Genomic DNA, 19,828 nt, shown 5'->3' with positions numbered 1-19,828 from the left:
ATTTAATATGAGAGTTTACATTGTGTTAACAGTGAGTTGAGCATTTGTTACTATAAAACAGTTGTTAACAAAAAGTAACTAGTCTATCGACTTTCTTTTTCCCGTTTTATAAATTTAATGGTACCCAATTATTTTTTTTCCCCAATTAAGGGGCAATTTAGCATGGCTAATCCACCTAACCTGCACATCTTTGGGTTGTGAGGGTGAAACCCCCATGCAGACACGGGGAGAATGTGCAAACTCCACACGGACAGTGACCCAGGGTTGGGATTCGAATCTGGGTCCTCAGCGCTGTAGTCCCAGTGCTACCCACTGCGGCACCGTGCTGCCTCGTCTATAGACTTGACGTGCCTTTTCTGCAATTAGCTTTTGAATCTTAAGAAACATTTCAAACCTGGAAAAAGGCTCCAAGAGTCAACTAGAAAGAACCTCTTGATTACAATTTCTCCTAGTTTGATGTATATCTGTGTCTTATGGACCAAAACTGTTTGGAAAGAAACTTGTGGTTCACTGATATATCAGAGTGCAGTGATTCAAGAAGGGAGCTCATCACCACCTTCTCAGGGGCAATTAGGGATGCAATTAGATACTTGTTTAGTCAGTGATGCCTACAGCCTGTAAATGAATAACAAAAACATCCAAAAATATTTAAAATCAGCCAACTCTTCTCAAGGACATACCAGATAGACTCATATCCTTGTCGATGGTCAAAGATCTAGGAGAAAGCAAACGTTTCCTCAAATGGAGGAAAATTCCATTCAATTTCTCAAACTTGTTCTTTTAGAGGACTAATAAGTCCAACATTCCATTTAAGGGCAACTTCCTGAAATTGGTCAGAAATTGACTGGAGCACAGTGGCATGTTCCATTCAGTTTTTCTGGTTGAGCTCAGTGGACTAGACAGCTGGTTTGTAATGCAGAACAAGGCCAGCAGCGCGGGTTCAATTCCCGTACCAGCTGAGAATTCTGAATTCTCCCTCTGTGTACCCGAACAGGCGCCAGAATGTGGCGACTGGGTGCTTTTCACAGTAACTTCATTGCAGTGTTAATGTAAGACTACTTGTGACAATAAAAAGATTATTATTAACATGTTCCAAGATGCTTCACAGGAACATTGCCAAACAAAATCTGACATTGAGTCACATAGGGAGATGTTGAGGCAGATGATCAAAAGATTGGCTAAGGATGAAATATTTAAAAGCATCTCTAAGGAGCAACCGGAGACAGAGACGCAGAGAACTTTAGGGAGGGAATTTCTGATCATGGGGCCTTCACAGCTGAAGGAACAGCCATCAATGGTGGAATGATTAAAATCAGGGATCAAAAAACGACAATTTGAGGAGCACAGATATCAGTGGATTATGGGCAATAGTCTCTCTCATTTTTCTTTGCTACGCACATCCTCTTTTGTCCCCTGTATGCACTGGACTGCTGAGCAGCCATATGCCAATACAGCTTCGAGGAGACATTAATTGTGGAGCTGGAGAATATTACAGAGATGTAGCAGGGTATGGCCACATCAGTAAAATGGAGGTGTTATTTAACAGAGAATCAATGTCAATCAACAAATACAAGGGTGATAAATAAATGGTACTTGGTGCAAGTTCGGACACGGACATCAGAGTTTTAAATTATCTCAAGTTTATGAAGTTCAGAACATGGGAAACCAGCAGAGGAGTGTATTGGAATCATCAAGTTTAGAGGAAACAAAGGAATGGATGAAGGTTACAGCAGCAGATAAGGCAGCAGTGGAGTAGGATGATGATATGGAGTCAGAAATAGGACAACTTAATATTGGTGCAGATGAGAGGTCAGAAGTTTATTTTGGGGTCAAATATAAAACAAAGGTTGTTAACAGCCTCGCTCAGCCTAAGACATTTTCCAGGGAAAGTGGCTAGAGAACAGAATTTGTGTTAGAGATTAGAAACAATGGCTTGCGGTGGCGGGTATGAAGCAGTAAGTCGCACATTTGGTGGCTCCCGCTCTGGTCGGACTTTTGGACCTTTCCCCCGTTTTTCTACCGGACTTGAATTGGAAAACGGATGTTAGTGGCAATTGTTTACTGAATTCCCACTTCGGTGCATGGAGATGAGGACTAGAAGTGTTAAGGGCAGCACGTTAGCATTGTGGATAGCACAATTGCTTTACAGCTCCAGGGTCCCAGGTTCGATTCCGGCTTGGGCCACTGTCTGTGCGGAGTCTGCACATCCTCCCCGTGTGTGCGTGGGTTTCCTCCGGTTTGCTCCCACAGTCCAAAGATGTGCAGGTTAGGTGGATTGGCCATGATAAATTGCCCTTAGTGTCCAAAATTGCCCTTAGTGTTGGGTGGGGTTACTGGGTTATGGGGATAGGGTGGCGATGTTGACCTTGGGTAGGGTGCTCTTTCCAAGAGCCGGTGCAGACTCGATGGGCTGAATGGCCTCCTTCTGCTCTGTAAATTCTATGATAAGGGCAGAAACAGAAAGATAGAGAAGACTTGGGCTGTAGCTGCAACAGAAGACAGCATGGCGGAGGTTCGGTCCTCTGGCTTGTCGACCCAGCAGTCTATGGAGCAGCTGATGCAAGTCATTCAGGAAGGCTTTGCTACGTCGAAACGGGACTGCTTGGACCCGATAAAAGAGTCGAATGAGTAGTTGGAGCATAGATTGGACGCCCAGGATTGGGAAATCCAGAAGGTGGAGAAGGCGCTGGCTGAGCAGGAGGAGCATCAGACTGCAGTGGAGCTGGAGGTGGGGATGCTGAGGGACCAGCAGAAGAAGCTCCTAGAGAAGGTGGAGGACCTACAGAATAGGTCCCGCCGGCAGAACTTAAGAATCGTCGGGCTCCCGGAGGGGTCCGAAGGAACAGACGCTGGGGCATACATCGCAGACATGTTTGAGAAGCTGCTGGGGGATGGGGCATTCTCCCGGCCCTTGGAGGTGGACAGGGCTCACAGAGCACTCGCGAGGAAGCCGCAAATGGGAGACCCCCCCCCCGCACTCCGAGGGCAATGGTGGTGAGATTCCACAGGTTCTCGGATAAGGAGCGCATTTTATAGCAGACAGGGAGCTGCAAATGGGACAATAGCATCCTGCAGGTTTACCAGGACCTGAGTGTAGAGGTGGCCAGAAGGAGAGCAGGCTTCAACCAGTTCTGGTCGATCCTTTTTAAGAAAAATGTGAAGTTTGGACTGTTATACCCAGCCTGTTTCTGGGTCACGCATGAGGATCAGCACTTCTACTTTGAGTCGCCCGAGGATGCGTCGGACTTGGCGAAAAAGAAAGGGCTGGTGATGGATTGAGAACTTTTGGACTTGGCTGCAGCGTTCATGTTTTTATTTTTTATTTTTGTTTCTCTGTTTTCGTAAATAAGTTTCTCGTTTTGGGTTTCATGGAAGATGTTTGTGGTGCCATTTGCATTGATTTGGAACCAGCGGTAGAGCTGAGTGCGTTAAGATTTTCAGTTGCACTGTTGGGGGATGAAGGTGTGCTTGTTTTGATCTTGTTGTTTTTCTGTTGGGCAATTGTGTGGGGATTGTTTGATGTTGGTGTTTGTTTGTATGAGTGGGGGTGGGGGGGGGGGGAGGAGAGGGTGGGGAGGGAACAATAGGTGGGAGACTATCTGGTGCCGGGGATGGGGGCCACCAAGCTAGCTGGGCGAGCTAGCTCTCAGAAGTGCAGTGGGGGGTGTGCATATGTTTGGTTTAGTAAAGGGGTTGGGTTACAGGGTGTTGTTACTAGGGGTGGGGGGGGGGGTGAATGTTCTGTTGATGAGGGAGGGACTTGGGCTGAGGGACAGAGAGGAAGTTGGGGCGGGGGCTGCCTGGGGATGGACCGGTGGTGGCGCGCAGCATGGGCCGGAGGCGGGCCTAAAAAAGATTATGGATAATCGGCGTGGGGGGCAATGAGCCCCCTGACTAGGCTGATCACCTGGAATGTTCAAGGGTTAAATGGGCCGGTCAGAAGGGCACGTGTGTTCGCGCATCTTGGGGGATTGAAGGCGGACGTGGTAATGTTGCAGGAGATGCACCTTAGAGTAACGGACCAGGTTAGATTGAGGAAAGGCTGGATCAGTCAAGTCTTTCAGTCGGGACTAGATTCAAAGACTAGAGGTGTCGCGATCCTGATCAATAAGCGGGTGGTGTTTGAGGCGGGTAGAATAGTCTCGGACGTGGGAGGTCGGTACATTATGGTCAGTGGGAAGCTAGAGGGGGGCAGGTGGTATTAGTAAATGTGTATGTGCTAAATTGGGATGATGTGGAGTTTATAAAGTGGATGCTGGGGAAGATACTGGACCTGGACTCGCATAGGTTAGTCATGGGAGGGGACTTCAACACAAGTTATGGACCCTGGCTTGGACCGGTCAAGCTCGAAAATAGGCAGGGTGCCAGCAATGGCAAAGGAACTAAGAGGGCTCATGGAGCTGATGGGGGGTGGATGGATCCATGGAGATTTGGGCATATGGGGCCGGAGGGAATGAGGGACTTCTTGGAGGGGCTGAATTTCCTAAAGGTGGACGGGGAGCGGGTAGAAGGGCTGGGGGCCCCCAATCGGGCTGGAAGAGATAGTGGAGGGCTTGAAGGCCATGCAGGCGGGTAAGGCCCCGGGTTCGGACGGGTACCCAGTGTAGTTTTATAAAACGTTCTCGGGGATATTGGGGCCGGTGTTGATGGGAATGTTCAATGAAGCAAGGGAAAGAGGGGTGTTGCCCCCGCGATGTCGCAAGCAACAATTTTGCTGATTCTTAAGCGGGACAAGAACCCGGAGCTGTGTGGGTCCTACAGGCCGATCTCCCTGTTGAATGTAGATGCCAAGTTGCTGGCCAAAATCTTGTCTTCCAGGATCGAGGATTGTGTTCCGGACGTTGTTGGGGAGGACCAGACAGGGTTTGTTAGGGGCAGGCAGTTGGTGGCCAATTTAAGAAGGCTGTTAAATGTGATCATGATACCCCTGGAAGGTAGGGAGGTGGAGGTAGCGATCGCAATGGATGCAGAAAAGGCTTTTGATCAGTTAGAATGAGACTATCTGTGGGAGATACTGGGACGGTTCGGATTCGGGCGGGGCTTTATTGACTGGGTCAGGTTACTGTGTCAGGCTCCAAAGGCAAGTGTACAGACGAATAGGGTAACGTCGGACTATTTTAGACTGCACCGGGGGACGAGACAGGGATGCCCCCTCTCCCCACTGTTGTTTGCGCTGGCTTTAGAGCCGTTGGCAATTGCTCAGAGAGCCCCGAGGGGCTGGAGAGGACTGGTCCGGGGTGGTGGTGGTGGTGGTGGTCGTGGTAGTGGTGGAGCACAGAGCTTCGCTCTATGCGGATGACCTGCTTCTGTACGTTTCGGACCCAATAGAGGGGATGGAAGAAACCATGAGGACTCTAGGGGAATTTGGCCGGTTTTCGGGGTATAAGCTTAATATGGGAAAGGGTGAGATATTTGTGGTCCAGGCGAGGAGCAGGAGAGGCGACTGGGAGAGCTGCCGTATAGGTTAATTGAGGGAAGCTTTAGGTACCTAGGCATCCAGGTGGCACGGGAATGGGACCGGCCGCAAAAATTGAATTTGGCCCGGCTGGTGGACCAAATGAAGCATGATTTTCGGAGGTGGGACTCGCTTCCGTTGTCTCTGGCTGGCAGGGTGCAAAACGGTGAAGATGACGGTCCTCCCCAGATTCCAATAGGTATTTCAATGTCTACCCATCTTTATTCCGCGGTCCTTTTTTAAGCGGGTCAAAAGAGTGATCACGGGCTTCGTCTGGGCGGGCAAGACCCCGCGAGCAAGGAAGGTAATGCTTGAGCAGAGTCGGGGAGAGGGCGGGCTGGCGCTGCCAAATGTTAGCAACTATTACTGGGTGGCTAATATAGTGGCTGATATAATCAGGAAGTGGGAGGTGGGAGAGGGGTCGGCATGGGTGCATATGGAGGCGGTTTGATGTAAGGGCACCAGTTTGGGGGTGTTGGTAACTGCGCCTCTGCCGTTCCTGCCGGCACGGTACTCCGCCAGTCCAGTGGTGGTGGTGGCCCTGAGAGTTTGGGGCAGTGGATGCAGCATGTGGGAGCATCAGTCTGGACCCCAATCTGTGATAATCGGGGAGTATGGACGGGGTTTCCGGTTATGGCGGAGTGAGGGGATTGAAAGGATGGGGGATATGTTCATAGAGGAGAGCTTTCCGAGTATGAGGGCGTTGGAGAAAAAGTTTGGGTTGGCGAGGGGAAACCAATACAGGTATCTGCAGGTGCGGGACTTCATTCGTAAACAGGTGGCAACCTTCAACTCCTATCGCTAAGGGGGATTCAGGACAGGGTAGTTTCCAGAGAGTGGGTAGGAGAAGGGAGCATCTCGGACGTTTAGAAGAAACTTATGGGGTCGGAGGAGACGCAGACCGAGGAGCTGAAGCGCGTGGGAGGAGGAGCTGGGAGGTGAGATAGAGGATGGTCTATGGGCAGACGCGTTGAGTAGAATCAACACGTCCGCAACATGTGCCAGGCTCAGCCTGATACAATTTAAGGTTGTTAGGCTCACATGACAGTGGTCCAGATGAGCAGATTCTTTGGGGTGGAGGACAGGTGCACAAAATGTGCGGGAGGACCGGCGAACCATGTCCACATGTTTTGGACATGTCCAAAGCTTAGGGGATTTTGGCAGGGGTTTGCGGACGTCATGTCCACAGTGTTAAAAACAAGGGTGGTGCTGAGTCCAGAGGTGGCGATTTTCGGGGTGTCAGAAGACCCGAGAATCCAGGAGGAGAAAGAGGCAAACATTCTGGCCTTTGATTCCTGGTAGCCCGGAGACAGATACTATTAGCATGGAGGGACTCAAAGACCCCCGAAGCAAGAGACCTGGCTATCGGACATGGCTAGCTTTCTCTGTTTGGAGAAAATCAAGTTCGCCTTGAGAGGGTCACTGTTAGGGTTCATCCGGAGGTGGCAATCGTTCGTCGACTTCTTTGCGGGAAATTAACTGTCAGCAGGGGGGGGGGGGGGGGGGGGGGGGTATATAGATTAGATTAGAGTAGGGGGTCAATAAGGGTGGGACCTGTACGAGAGGTAAATGGCTTTTGCACTATGTTTATGGTTTTGTGTATATTGTTTATTCTGTTGTTACTACTATACCAAAAATACCTCAATAAAATGTTTATTTTTTAAAAAAGATTAGAAACAACGGCTTTAGTCACCTTACCAATATTTTAGTTTGAGAAAATTCTGCTCATCCAGGATTGAATGTCGGAAAAGTGGTCTGAATTTAGACACAATGAAAGAGACGAAAGAAGTTGCAGTAAGATGGAGCTGAATATTGGCAGTTTATATGGGGGTTCTGTTCTCAATGGCTAAACCAGTTCTTTGCCCTATTTATTCAAATCTGTATCCCTTGGCTTAAGGGAGCAGAGATGAGAGGGCATATCAGTATGAAAGAGTGTAATGTTTGATATGGGGAAGAGTTCTTCAAAGCAAGGGAGACATTGTGGTTGAGCAGATTGTTAGCTGGAAAAATGTGCTGAATGGAGGGCCAATGGTTAGACAGCTGGGATATCAAAAACACAGCAGCAAGTGAACTAAATTGTCTTTGCGCTGATGGTATCCTGCAGTCCCACCGCTGCATTTTCTTATTCATTTAACGTGGAGACAGGAGGAGCAGGAATGTTCCTGACTTAATAGTAGGTCACTGCTGGGCTGCCCTTGCCCACATCCTGTCCCATTTCCCAGAACATACACAGGGGCTGTTGCTGACATCATAGCTGGCTCAAATTGGTCCAGAGGAAACCAGGGAGCTGTCTTCGGAGAGCAAACACACACTGAAATTATTCACATGAGGCCCAGTTTCAAACCAGCCTCAGGCCTCCAGGGTCTGTTGCATGCCGACACTGCATGGATCATTTTCGGCCAATCAACAAATGTAAACAAATTTCTCCGCCATTTTTATTTTCATCAATGGCATGCACAAGTACTTCAGTCATGTACCATTCACAATATAATTCACAATATACATTAAACCTAACAAATAATGATCAAGAAAATAAACACAGAAAATGCTGGAAATATTGAGGACTTCCGGCATTGTTTTCATGCCAAATTTCCAGCATCTGCAATATTTTGTTTCTGTATTAATAATAAAGAAAAAGTGATTTGTTGGGTTTTCAAAGAGCAAATTAATTTGAACTCATGAATTTATGTTCAGCCTCACCATTTTCTGTCCAAGTGGGTATGGCAGGAAAACTGGCCTAAACACAGAAAATTTCAAATCATCATTGACTTAACAGTGTTGTGGAGATATAATGATCATCTTTGCAGAGCTTCACCATGGATATGGGCATAGTGGTCCAAAAGTCTTTTGGCTTTCCAGTCAATATTCAGTCAATTAATGACTGAAATTATGGTCAGTCATACCGTGAAGTGTGACGGTGTGACTGACCATAATTTCTTAAAACCTATGGTGTAAAATGACTGAAACTGCAGAGGAAATTCTGTGCTAATTAGTTGTGCATCATGGCATAATTGTAACAATGTTTCACAGCATTATCATTATAATAATAATTGCTTATTGTCACAAGTAGGCTTCAATGAAGTTACTTGTGAAAAGCCCCTAGTCACCACATTCCGATGCCTGTTCAGGTACACAGATGGAGAATTCAGAATTCTCAGCTTGGATGGGAATTGAACCCGCGCTGCTGGCATTGTTCTGCATTACAAGCCAGTGGTTTAGCCCACTGTGCTAAACCAGCCCCTGTGACATTACTATGTAAAACAAAACATTTAAAAATAATTCACTGAACTTGGATTTAACTATTTCATATAGCATGAAACAAGTCAATCAGAAACTTCAAAACGTAATTTAGTTCAAACATACTGCAAATATACGAGTGGAAAATAAATCAAGAAACACTAGCTAAACCAACCTATAGTAATGCATTCACATGAAAAATAAACCCTCTTATTATGACCAATAACTTCATCCAAGTGAAAAACCATGAGTGCAACCCTCGGTTCTTACAAGAATGTTACTTTACCAAGGTGACAGCATTTTCTGTCACCTTGTGTCATTGCAGTCAAGACTTCTGGCAATCAATAAAGGATGGAGACTAACATCCCTGCAAGCTCTGAAGATTTAGCACCATCAGCAACAAGAAACAGCATCGGACCCCTTCTTTATAAAGAGCAAGGAGATAAAATGTCTGCCTCTTTTCTCCCAGAATACACCAGAAGCACATATGACAAAAATGCACATCAACCCTTGTACAACACAAGAAAAAAGGCTACATAATTCAATGTAATTAATTCATACTTAACTTTTTTTATGGGTGATCAACAATAAGCTGCAGCCTTCACCAGTCTACAATTACGGTTGAATTATTTAGGTATGAGGCTGTAATGTAATTCACTTATCACGCCTGTTCTGAGGCTGTATTTTATTCCAATTTAAAATGATTATACTGCAGTAGTTTTATAACAGTACAACTTTGCAAAGACTTGTTTTCCCAATTGCAACAATGAAGATAGACTGCCCAATTTTTGTTCTGCTCATCTATATTCAAATAAAATATTTCACTCCATCTCAATCAAGATCAAAATCGTTTAGATAACCATCAAAAGAACATATATTCAGTTTTGACTTTTTGCTTTACTTTTAAAAGCTCCACAACAACAATGCATGTTGTTACTGTTGTAAAGCCCCTTATTATTTTAAAAATCTGGATAATGTCTCCTCTTTATCTTTTTCTCCAATGAAAACAATACATTTTATCAATCTCGTTATGTTAGTTTGCAATCACACAGCATTTGGTATGACCTCAAGCTAATGAGATAGCTCCCATAGATGCATAACCAAACAGCTTTGATTCAATGCAAAAGTGAAACTCCAATCCTAAAATTATATTATTTTCTGAATCTGTTTCAATCTACAGAATACTGAGTACTGCAGAGAATATTTCACATTTGGTTGTACCAATGATCTTGGCAAGGTTAGGGTAATGATTTTCAACTCATAATCAACTCCACTTGAAATATATCCCAGTACATATTGGGCAAAAGCAGATAACAACATCTGATCATGTGTGGCTTGTCTGTAGCAATTCATATATTTTATACCAAACCAGGAACTATTGTAGAATTACAGCAAAAACATCAACATAAGGGAAGATGGTGGCATGCGATAATGTAATTCAGGGGCCCAGGCTAATGCTCAGGGGATGTGGGTTCCCACCATGGCAGCTGGTGAAATTTAAATTCATTTAATAAAATCTGGAATTGAAAGCTAGTCTCAGTAATGAAAACCATGAAACCATTGTAAAGATCTATGTGGTTCACCAATGTCCTTGAGAAAAGGAAATCTGCCATCCTTACCTGGCCTGGCCTAGATATTGCAGTTGACTCCTAATGACTCCTTGCAACAAATGCTGGCATTGCCAGCGACACCCACATTCCATGCAAGAATAAGAAAAAAAATGAGCCACTATACATTTGTCCAAGTAGATCAAGCATCCTTCTAAATTATGTTCACCTCCCACACAAAACCAGTGCAGTTCCCAATGATGTGTATTACATATATCAGCATCATCTTTTACGCAGTATATGCCTCATGCCCCTCATATTTGTCATAGCATAACTCTCTAAATCCAAGCACAGCAACCAGAAATTCTAAACAAAAGAAAATGCAAGTGTCAACATTAATTAACTAAAATTAACTGATGTCTTTGAGTCACATCGACACAAAATCTGTCCCTATTAATTGTGCAAAAGCCTATACTTGAAAATATTTCATTTAAGAGTTTTGGCTGACACAGTACCATTATCCACTAAAAGATCACAACAAAGGATGCCATCTCTGAGAAAAATAGGCCAGCGAAGACACAGCCTTGCTAGTATAATTAACAATGTCCAAAATTCAATGACAATCACCAGAGCAACAATCATGACTGCTGTTAAGGTGACCCGAGCATAAAAAAGCTTTTATCATTTACCTTGCAATAAAAAGAAACATCACACATACCCTCGGTCTTTTCAGGATGCATTTCACTTCAGAATCACTGGCAGTTGTAACCAATGTTAATTTTTGTATGCTTCTCCAGACGTACTTCAGTATATTTTCCTTTTCAAAGCACCAGCTTCCACTGTGAATATTTCACATGCACAGCTAGCACAATAGGTGCAGAGATAAAAATAAATACAACACAGACACAGCCTAGATGTATTAAATCAGCTCCAAACTACTGTAGGCAGCACTCCATTTTTTCGCCTTGCACTGAACTGCTAGTATATTACATGTTACTAAATCCTGTCACTGACACATAAAGGAAAGAAAAATCAAATCTGTGCAGATAGATAGCTATAAAACCCACCAGGATCCCTGCAGCTCTTCAGCACATCATGCTACTCGCAGTATGATGCAGAGTGTCTGAAAATACCATTCTCCTCTCTTCTTGCTATCACTGCCACTGAATACTGATAGACACCAAGGACAAAAGGAGGAACCGGCATGAACATTAAGAACAAATATTTAATGGAACACTGGCTTTCCTATCATCTAGCTTCATGTAACCAGGCACTGGGTGTTGCTCTCCCCTGAGAGTCTCTGGGCAATTTCTGAGACAGAATGAAAACCTGGCATGGAGGTGAAAGGAAAATGGCAAAAAATGTAATTCAATTCAATATTAACATTTTTTTAAAAACTTCTCCTTCCCCAAAAAAATCTCCAAGCATTATTAGATACACAGAATTAATTCTATCAGTTAATTTAACACATGCGCAGCAAAACATGTGACAAAATGGATTTTTCTCTCCAAGCATCAGATTCCACCACAGCTATACCTCCTAAAGAGAGTCGAGATGGAAGTGGAACACACTAATCTACCCCCACTAATCTGTATTTTCATTTAATTATTGTACATCAGGGCCACAAGCAAAACCTAAATTTAACAAATTGAATCCACAGCAAAGTAGCTTTCACTAACAGAAAAATATAATTTTAAAGTATGAAACCTTGATTCTATTTTCATAATCTGACACATGCTTTCTGGTGTTAATTTTAGAATAATTCAAAAAACAAGCCAGGTATCAGTTTTTGATACATCCATTAAATCCCAGAGTCTAGTACTATATCGTATATTTTTGTTGTTTATGCAAAGATTGTGTTTCTGCATAAAAAGTAAAATGTTCACATAAGAATGATTTTTAAACAACGCCTTTGTTCTAGGAATGCTCAGAATAAAAAACTTTTGAATTAGAATATTTTATACTGCCTTAACAGTGACAGATTTCAAAAATTAAGGCTGAACCCCTAATAAAATAACCCTGCAGACCAGTCTGGTTTGATAACAATTAAAATGTTATTTTTTTAAAAACATGGCATTAAATGCCATTCGAAAAAGCAAACTGACAGCAAAAATAGAACCTCAAGTGCCAATTTGGAACAATTATTGGAAAACAACTATTTGTTAGTGACTGCATCATTTGTAAACCATGTCTCCCAAATTTAATACATCAATAATTTCATGCATTTGTCTTTTCAAAGATTACATCAATATTAACTATCTCCCATAAAATCAGAAATTATACATTTTTAAAAATCATACTACCTTTCCAGCTTCTTACTGTAAATAGCAAACCAGAGGCCTAGCATGCACATTAATCAACAGCCAGTCTCATGAGGCTAGAATGGAGCAGTGAAAACTCTTTTGCAGTCTCTCATTTTTCCATCATTTTCTTTGCTGTCAGTATCATTGCAACACAAGTCTTGTAATTTTTAATCAGACAGTGAACCCGGTGTCTCAGTCACAAGAAAGAGAAAATAGACAATTTATTACCTGCTAAAATCAGTAGCAAGAGAAGCTTACATGGCACATCTTCTGCCAGGCTCACAAAATGATAGGAGCATTATCCAACAGCCTGCTAAATTGCATCTTCCAGCACTTGGACAGAGGCTGCACAATTTTTACATGGAAATAAAGGGACTTGCACTTTTTATTATACTGTCAAGCAACATTTAAAAATAGTACACACACTGTGCCGAAGGAACATGCGTCTTACTAAGCACCATGCAGTACCATAGTCATACTGCCACGACTGACCCCAATCATTGAAATCAAGAATTGACTGAGTTGGCTTGATTCAGTGATATTCGTTGCATTTAAGTTAAACATTAATGCAGTTGCTTGGTTCTTTGATGCACTTTTCACACAACAAATATGTTAACCAGCATATATTAAATTGATGAAATTAGCATTTTTTAAAAGGTGACAAAATGAAAAATATACTCGAATGTTTATTTTAACCCTTAAATTACTGAACTCTCTAAATGCATGCAGCATTCAAAAACCAATTGATGTGTTACGTAAACCAAAATTAAAGATTTTAATTTAATGCTCTCCAGCTTAGAAAATACGGTGGCGCAGTGATAAGCACTGCTGTCTCACGGCGTCGAGGACCCAGGTACGATCCCGGCCCCGGGTCACTGTCTATGTGGAGTTTGCGCATTCTCCCAGTGTCTGAAAGGGTCTCACTCCCACAACCCAAAGATGTGCAGGGTAGGTGGATTGGCCACGCTAAATTGCCCCTTACTTGGAAAAAAATAATCGGGTGCTCTAAATTTATTAAAAAGTAAATAAATAAATAAAAAGAAAATATTCCTTTATCTGCTACTTTTCGCCACTGTTACAAATGGATAACTTTATAGGATGGTTATGTTTTAAACTGTTTCCTTTAACTTATTGAAGCGGAGCGCCATGAAATTGGGCCAATGATCACACTAAACTATGCATGATCGTTAACTGAAACCTTTAGAAAGTCAAGTTGGGCCAGCAGGGTGGTGCAGTGGTTAGCACTGCTGCCACACAGTGCCGAGGAATGGAGTTTGCAGATTCTCCCAGTGTCTGGGTGGGTCTCACCCCCACAACCCAAAAAGATGTGCAGGGTAGGTGAATTGGCCATGTTAAATTGTACCTTGATTGGAATAAAGAATTGAGTGCTCAAAATGTATATCAAAAAAAGAAAATCAAGCACCAGTTTTCACATCTTAACTAGAAGGACTGCTGGTTTTCTGGATACAGAGACAAGTAAACAAAAATAGCTGCTGCTGCTGGAAGAAGCAGAAGAAAACTTTATGTTAACCATCAAGCAGGTTGGTGCTGATGAGATTTTGTTCCCTGTTCAAAGAGATGGGACTTGGAGATTTAAGGGCCAAGGAGTCACCAGAGTGCACATTCCTGCTGGAAGTCGTTTCAGAGGTACTCAGAAGGTTGAACGGAACAACTTTCAAAGGACACTAGAAGACTCACCTAGTGTGGCAGGGAGTAGGGAGGTTTAGGAAAAGCCAGGAGTTCAGAATTCAGTTTCAAAGCTAACTATTTGCTGGGAGCGACGCAAAATAACAATATGTCATAAAATATGTCCATTGTGATAGTAAATGGGGTATTAACTTGAGTGTATTAGTTGCATGTCAAATAATAATTTTGTCTATGTTGATTTGAGCTCATTTGTTACAGTACAAGTCTTAAAAGATAAAATCTTGTTCTGTGTTTCTTTTTAGCGGCTGCTGGGAAATTCACTGCTCTTTTTAAAAGCTTTTGGTCTCAATGGGGATTCTAACAACATTCTTCTGGGATCCGCCTCACATACCTTACGCTATTCCGCCAATCAAGAACAGAATGAATAGGTGTGTGCAAGCAAGCGTTTCCTTTTTCAAAAAAAAAAATTCTAATGAAGGGGCAATGTAGGGTGGCAAATCCACCTGGGTTGTGGGGATGAGACACACGCAGACATGGGGAGAATGTGCAAAAAGTGAGTGACCCGGGCCAGGATTGAATCCAGGTCCTTGGCGCCATGAGGCAGGAGTGCTAATCACTGGACCAGCATGCCATCCCAAGTTTCCAAGCAACTTACAATAGATTGCATTTATATACTACCTTTAACATTGAAGAACGTTCCACAGTTTTATAAATGCCTGATGTTATTCCTTTGTAACCATGAAGCAGCCATAGTGACTTCCTAATTCAGAGTCGTCATTGCAAATTGCTTATGTCATGAGAATGTCTCTTTAAGAAATGTGTGTTTATCAAATAGCATCAGTGATGTTATTGTGTGGGTGGAACTGGGCAGTGATTCTGGCTTTTACTTTTGTTTGGGAGCTGCTTGTGGCTCTGAGTTTTACTTTTGGTTTAGACAGTTGGGAGTTACATTCAGACAAAGAAGGTTTATATTGGTGTTAGAGGGCATTTTGTGATACTGGACTATGATATAAATTACAGATGGCCCTGTAACTACATTTGTGCTCCAAAATTACTTTTGAATAGTTCTGATGAAACAAAAAGGTTCTCATTGGCTTAGATGCTTGTTTAGAAGAGGCAATTTGTAGAAATAGATAGTGTATACACAATGCTGTTAATATCAGAAAAGACACAAAATGGCGGTTAGCTATTTTGTGATATTAAAGACACAAAATGGCTGGACAAGCCACATTCCATGTAAACTGTCTCATGAGAACCAACTGTGGGTATGTTTAGGGAGTATCCCAACAGCCGCTGATAACAGCTTCACAGACAAGACATGCAATGTATTCTTGATAAAGCTCAAGGTATACAGCTGTAGACAGGACACATCATTATGTTAGTTTTGAATGACTTCTGTATGAAGTTAGGGGCGGGTAAGACAACACCCACTTTAACCATATAGGTGATTACTGGGATGCTAGGAAAATTGATTGACTGCATGTAATACGTGTGACGTGAATATAGTTGATTGATTGTATGTAAATGAGAATACAACTAATTCCGCCCCTTGAATCTGTATATTAACCCGTGTGAGCCTTAGCTCAAGTGAGAAAAGGTGCTGTCAAAGGCTGCAAAGTCTCAGACCTTATCTCCCAGAATTCTGACATAATAAATTGCTTTTTTACTTATACTCAGGCCTTAGTGTGAATATTTTCACCTCCAACATTGGTCTCTCTCTCTCTCTATATGTTAAACGGTGTCCTGATCACTTGATAATTTAAAAGTGATACCTGTTTTCTGTAAAGAATTCAAACCTACCATTTTGTGGAAAAAGGGATTGTCTGATTTATGGATGTTGTTACTTGAGTGAATCAGTAAAGGGGAAGTTATTAAGGGTTAAATATAGAGTACTGTAGCTGTGTGGGGGATGTATGTTTGTAGTTGATAAAAATGCTTATTGTGTGTGATTAGAAAATTTGTAGAATGAACGGTGATTTTGATTTAAAATGCTTAAGGCCTGTGTTGCATAACACCTGCAGAGTAGGCCCTTGCGCTCCTCATAACCAAAATCTGTAAACAGTTGTAGGTCAGGTGAACTCCATGATATATTTTGGTGTTCTCTAAACCCGGGCCAATAACACTTACTCAGAATCACGTTCTCGGCAGCATGGTGGCGCAGTGGATAGTACTGCTGCCTCAAGGCGCCAAGATCCCAGGTTCGAACCCGGCTCTGGGTCAATGTCCTTGTGGAGTTTGCACATTCTCTCCGTGTTTGCGTGGGTTTCGCCCCCACAATCCAAAGATGTGCAGGGTAGGTGGATTGGCCACGCTAAATTGCTGCTTAATTGGAAAACAAAAATTGGGTACTCTAAATTTATAAACAAAAAGAATCACGTTCTATCCCTCCATGCCTAGCACTTCAAGAGTAGTTAAGAATCATGGAAATAAACTCAAATCTTCCCACTGTGCGATAGTGTTGATTTATCAACATAATGCAGCATGACATTCAATGTCATTACCATCACTGAATTCCCCCACTATCAAGATCCTGGGGATTACCATTGAACAGAAACAGAACTGGACTAGCCATATAAATACTGTGGCTACAACAGGTCAAAGGCTAGGAATTTTGTGGCGAGTAACTCGCCTCCTGACTCCCCAAAACCTGTCCACCGTGTACAATGCACAAGTTAGGAACGTAATGGAATACTCTCCACTTGCGTGGATGAGTCCAGCTCCTACAACTCTGAAGAATTTCAACATCAACCAGGATAAAGCAGCCCGCTTGATTGGTACCTTTTCCACAAAGATTCACTCCCTCCACCACCGACCAATACTGGCAGCCATCTGTACAATCTACAAGATTCACTGCTGGAATTCACCACGGTCCTAAGGCAGCACATTCCAAACACACTATCACTCCCATATAGAAGGACAAGAGCAGCATATACCTGGGAACGCTACCACCTGGAGGTTCCCATTTAAGTCACTCACCATCCTGACTTGGATACATATCGTTGTTCTGTCGCTGAGTCAAAATCCTGGAATTTCATCCCTAATAGCACTGTGGGTGTACTTACACCTCAGGGACTGCAGCAGTTCAAGGCAGCAGCTCACCATCACCTTCTCAAGGACAACTACAAATAGGAAATAATGCAGGCCAAGCCAGTGACAGCCACATCCCATAAACAATTTTTTAAAAAACTGCAGCCCAAACTGAAATGATGCGTTTCAAAGAAAAGGCAAATTAAAACAAAACAAATAGTATTTTCTATTAGTTAATGACTAGGTATTTATTTTGTTTTAATTATTCTTTCCATTAAAACACATTTCAATATATGGTACAACGTGCTACATTGCAGCTTCTGCTGTAGAGAAATTTAGCTAACAGTGTTATTGTGTACTAACTTTCTTGTCCATCATGTCAGTCCCAACGGGTTTTGGTTGTATAGTATATTTAAATGACAATGTTCTGCACTAGTATCATAAGATACAGACTCACTCAATAACCCCTGCCTCAGCACACCACAATATAATGCACAGAACAATGATTTGGAGCCTATTGCAGAGGGAATGCAATAATATTCCACTACATTTATTCAACCAACTGGAGCACTGACAAAAGATCTTGGGCTTTTCAGCTTCCCTACAAAAGTTGTATGGTTTGATAGGTCATTATAGTAAGCAAGAGAAAAAGAAAAAATGGAAATTAGACAGATGCGAGACGAATAAATACCTCAAAGTAAGGCTTAACCTAATCTACGTAAATGTTAATATCCCACTGTAGGTTAAGAATAGAAGAAAAAAGAAGCTGGTCATATTTATCATGAAAATAGCCACCGTAGGAAAAAGGGTGATGGCCATGTAACAAAACCCAGGGTTGAATGGGAAGTGAGGAGAAACATGCATTCTTCACTACAATGCAAATAACTCAACTGCTGTGCAGATGCAAGGACAACAGCATTTTAAAAATGTTTTAAAGAAATAAGATAAAAGCAGCTCTCACGAGCCCGCATACCTACTGCATGCTTTAAGAAAGAAACTTATTTTCCATAAATTATGCATTGGAATAAAACTGCCTACCTTATTTGCCCTAACAATTAGTTAGATGTTATTGAGAAAATGGTTTTACTTTGGATTTTTCCCTAGACATTATCATCTTATTGCACAAAGAAAATACACGTCAGCGTTTCAAGTATTTTCTATTAGTTAATAACTAGGTATTTATTTTGTTGTAATTATTCTTTCCATTTGTAACACATTTCAATATATGGTACATCATGCTACATTGCAGCTTCTGCTGTAGAGAAATTTAGCGAACAGTGTTATTGTGTACTAACTTTCTTGTCCATCATGTCAGTCCCAACGGGTTTTGGTTGTAACACTAGCCGACAATCCAGTCCAGCATATTCCCATCCGATATCCAAAACTCTTCCAACCCTAACCATCTCTTGTACATCATGGACATCTGATCTCTCTACACCTCCATCCACCACCAGAATGGTTTGAGAGCTCCCCATTTACAGAAGTCCATTCAGTCCTGATCCACCACCACCTTTCCCCTGCCTGGTTAAACTGGTGCTCACATTTTACAACTTTTCCTTTAACTCCACTCACTTCCTCCAAATAATAAGGCATGTTCTGGATTTCAGCACTGGGTCCTAACTATGCCTGACTTCTGTAGCACATGTGGTACACAAATGTGGCAATAAGAAGTATACTGATTAATAGGAACCAAAGCAGCAGGTCAGCATGCGAGGGGAAGGTAGAAGTTAATTGGATGAACAGGCAGGGTCAGTCTAATGACGAAGGGGAAAGGAAACATAAAAAGTAAAATGTAAGGAGACTGTGAGAGTGAAAGTTGGGTTTGATGCTGAGTGGCATCAGACATTAATAAAGGAGGCCAGAATGTCTGAAAAGCATAGTGCACAAGAAAATTCTGTATGGAAAGACAAATCAGTAGGACTTTATAAAAACCTTGTACCTAAATGTATGCAGTATTCGGAATAAGTTCACTGAGCTGACAGCAGCTATTTTAGATTGTGTATTAACTAACGAAGGAGGTTTGATAAATAGTCTTGTCATTAAGGATCCTCTTGGAAGGCACTTTCACAGCATGCTAGAATTTCAAATTCAGATTGAGCGAGAGAAGACAGAGTGCCATATTTATTTTAGCGATGGGCAGAGGTAATTATACAGGCCTGAGGAAAGAATTGGCGACATTTCCTCACATCCTGCTTCCTGTAATAACTCTATTCCATTCTCCCAGTTTCTTCAGCTCCATTGCATCTGTTTCAATGATTCAACCTAACATACCAGCTGTGGCTTCCTTTTTCCTTAATCGAGGATTATCCACCCCATTTTGGTTGCAGAGCCCTCAACCATGTCCACTCAACATTTTTGATCTCATTTCTTCACTTCACTCACATAAGCAGGGTGGAGTTCCCTTGTTTGCACTTTCCGCACCATCCAGCCCCCATATCAAAGGGATCATCTTTTAATAATAATGTCTTTGGTGGTGGCATTTTTCCCTCCTCCCCTTTCAGCATCCTGAAGAAACTGTTGTTTCCGCAGGACTCTGGTCCAAGAGCAACAGTGGGAATCATTGTGTTTATGGTGAATATTGGTTAGTGGCCTGTTCCAGAAATAAAGACAGG

At 42.6% G+C, this 19,828-nt stretch overlaps 1 protein-coding gene across 4 annotated transcripts in view; it reads right to left on the bottom strand.

Annotated features, from left to right (window-relative positions):
- The window catches only part of prkcz (protein kinase C, zeta), a 741,785-nt gene that overhangs the window by 587,396 nt on the left and 134,561 nt on the right, over positions 1 to 19,828 (bottom strand). Inside the window, exon 1 of one of the 4 annotated variants that reach the window (XM_072478050.1) lies at positions 11,307 to 11,528. The exons of 2 other annotated variants lie outside the window; for them this stretch is intronic. Coding sequence is in view for 1 of the 2 variants with exons in the window: in XM_072478049.1 (XP_072334150.1) it covers positions 10,958 to 10,979 (22 nt within the window). In the remaining variant the exon portion in view is untranslated. Of the gene's footprint in view, positions 1 to 10,957; positions 11,255 to 11,306; positions 11,529 to 19,828 lie in introns of those variants that run through there. One more of the 4 variants, XM_072478049.1, reaches the window with a different exon arrangement.

Source organism: Scyliorhinus torazame, chromosome 16 (genome assembly GCF_047496885.1).
Source record: "Scyliorhinus torazame isolate Kashiwa2021f chromosome 16, sScyTor2.1, whole genome shotgun sequence".
Taxonomy (NCBI): Eukaryota; Metazoa; Chordata; class Chondrichthyes; order Carcharhiniformes; family Scyliorhinidae; genus Scyliorhinus; species Scyliorhinus torazame.
This window is presented reverse-complemented; position numbering and strand designations above follow the sequence as displayed.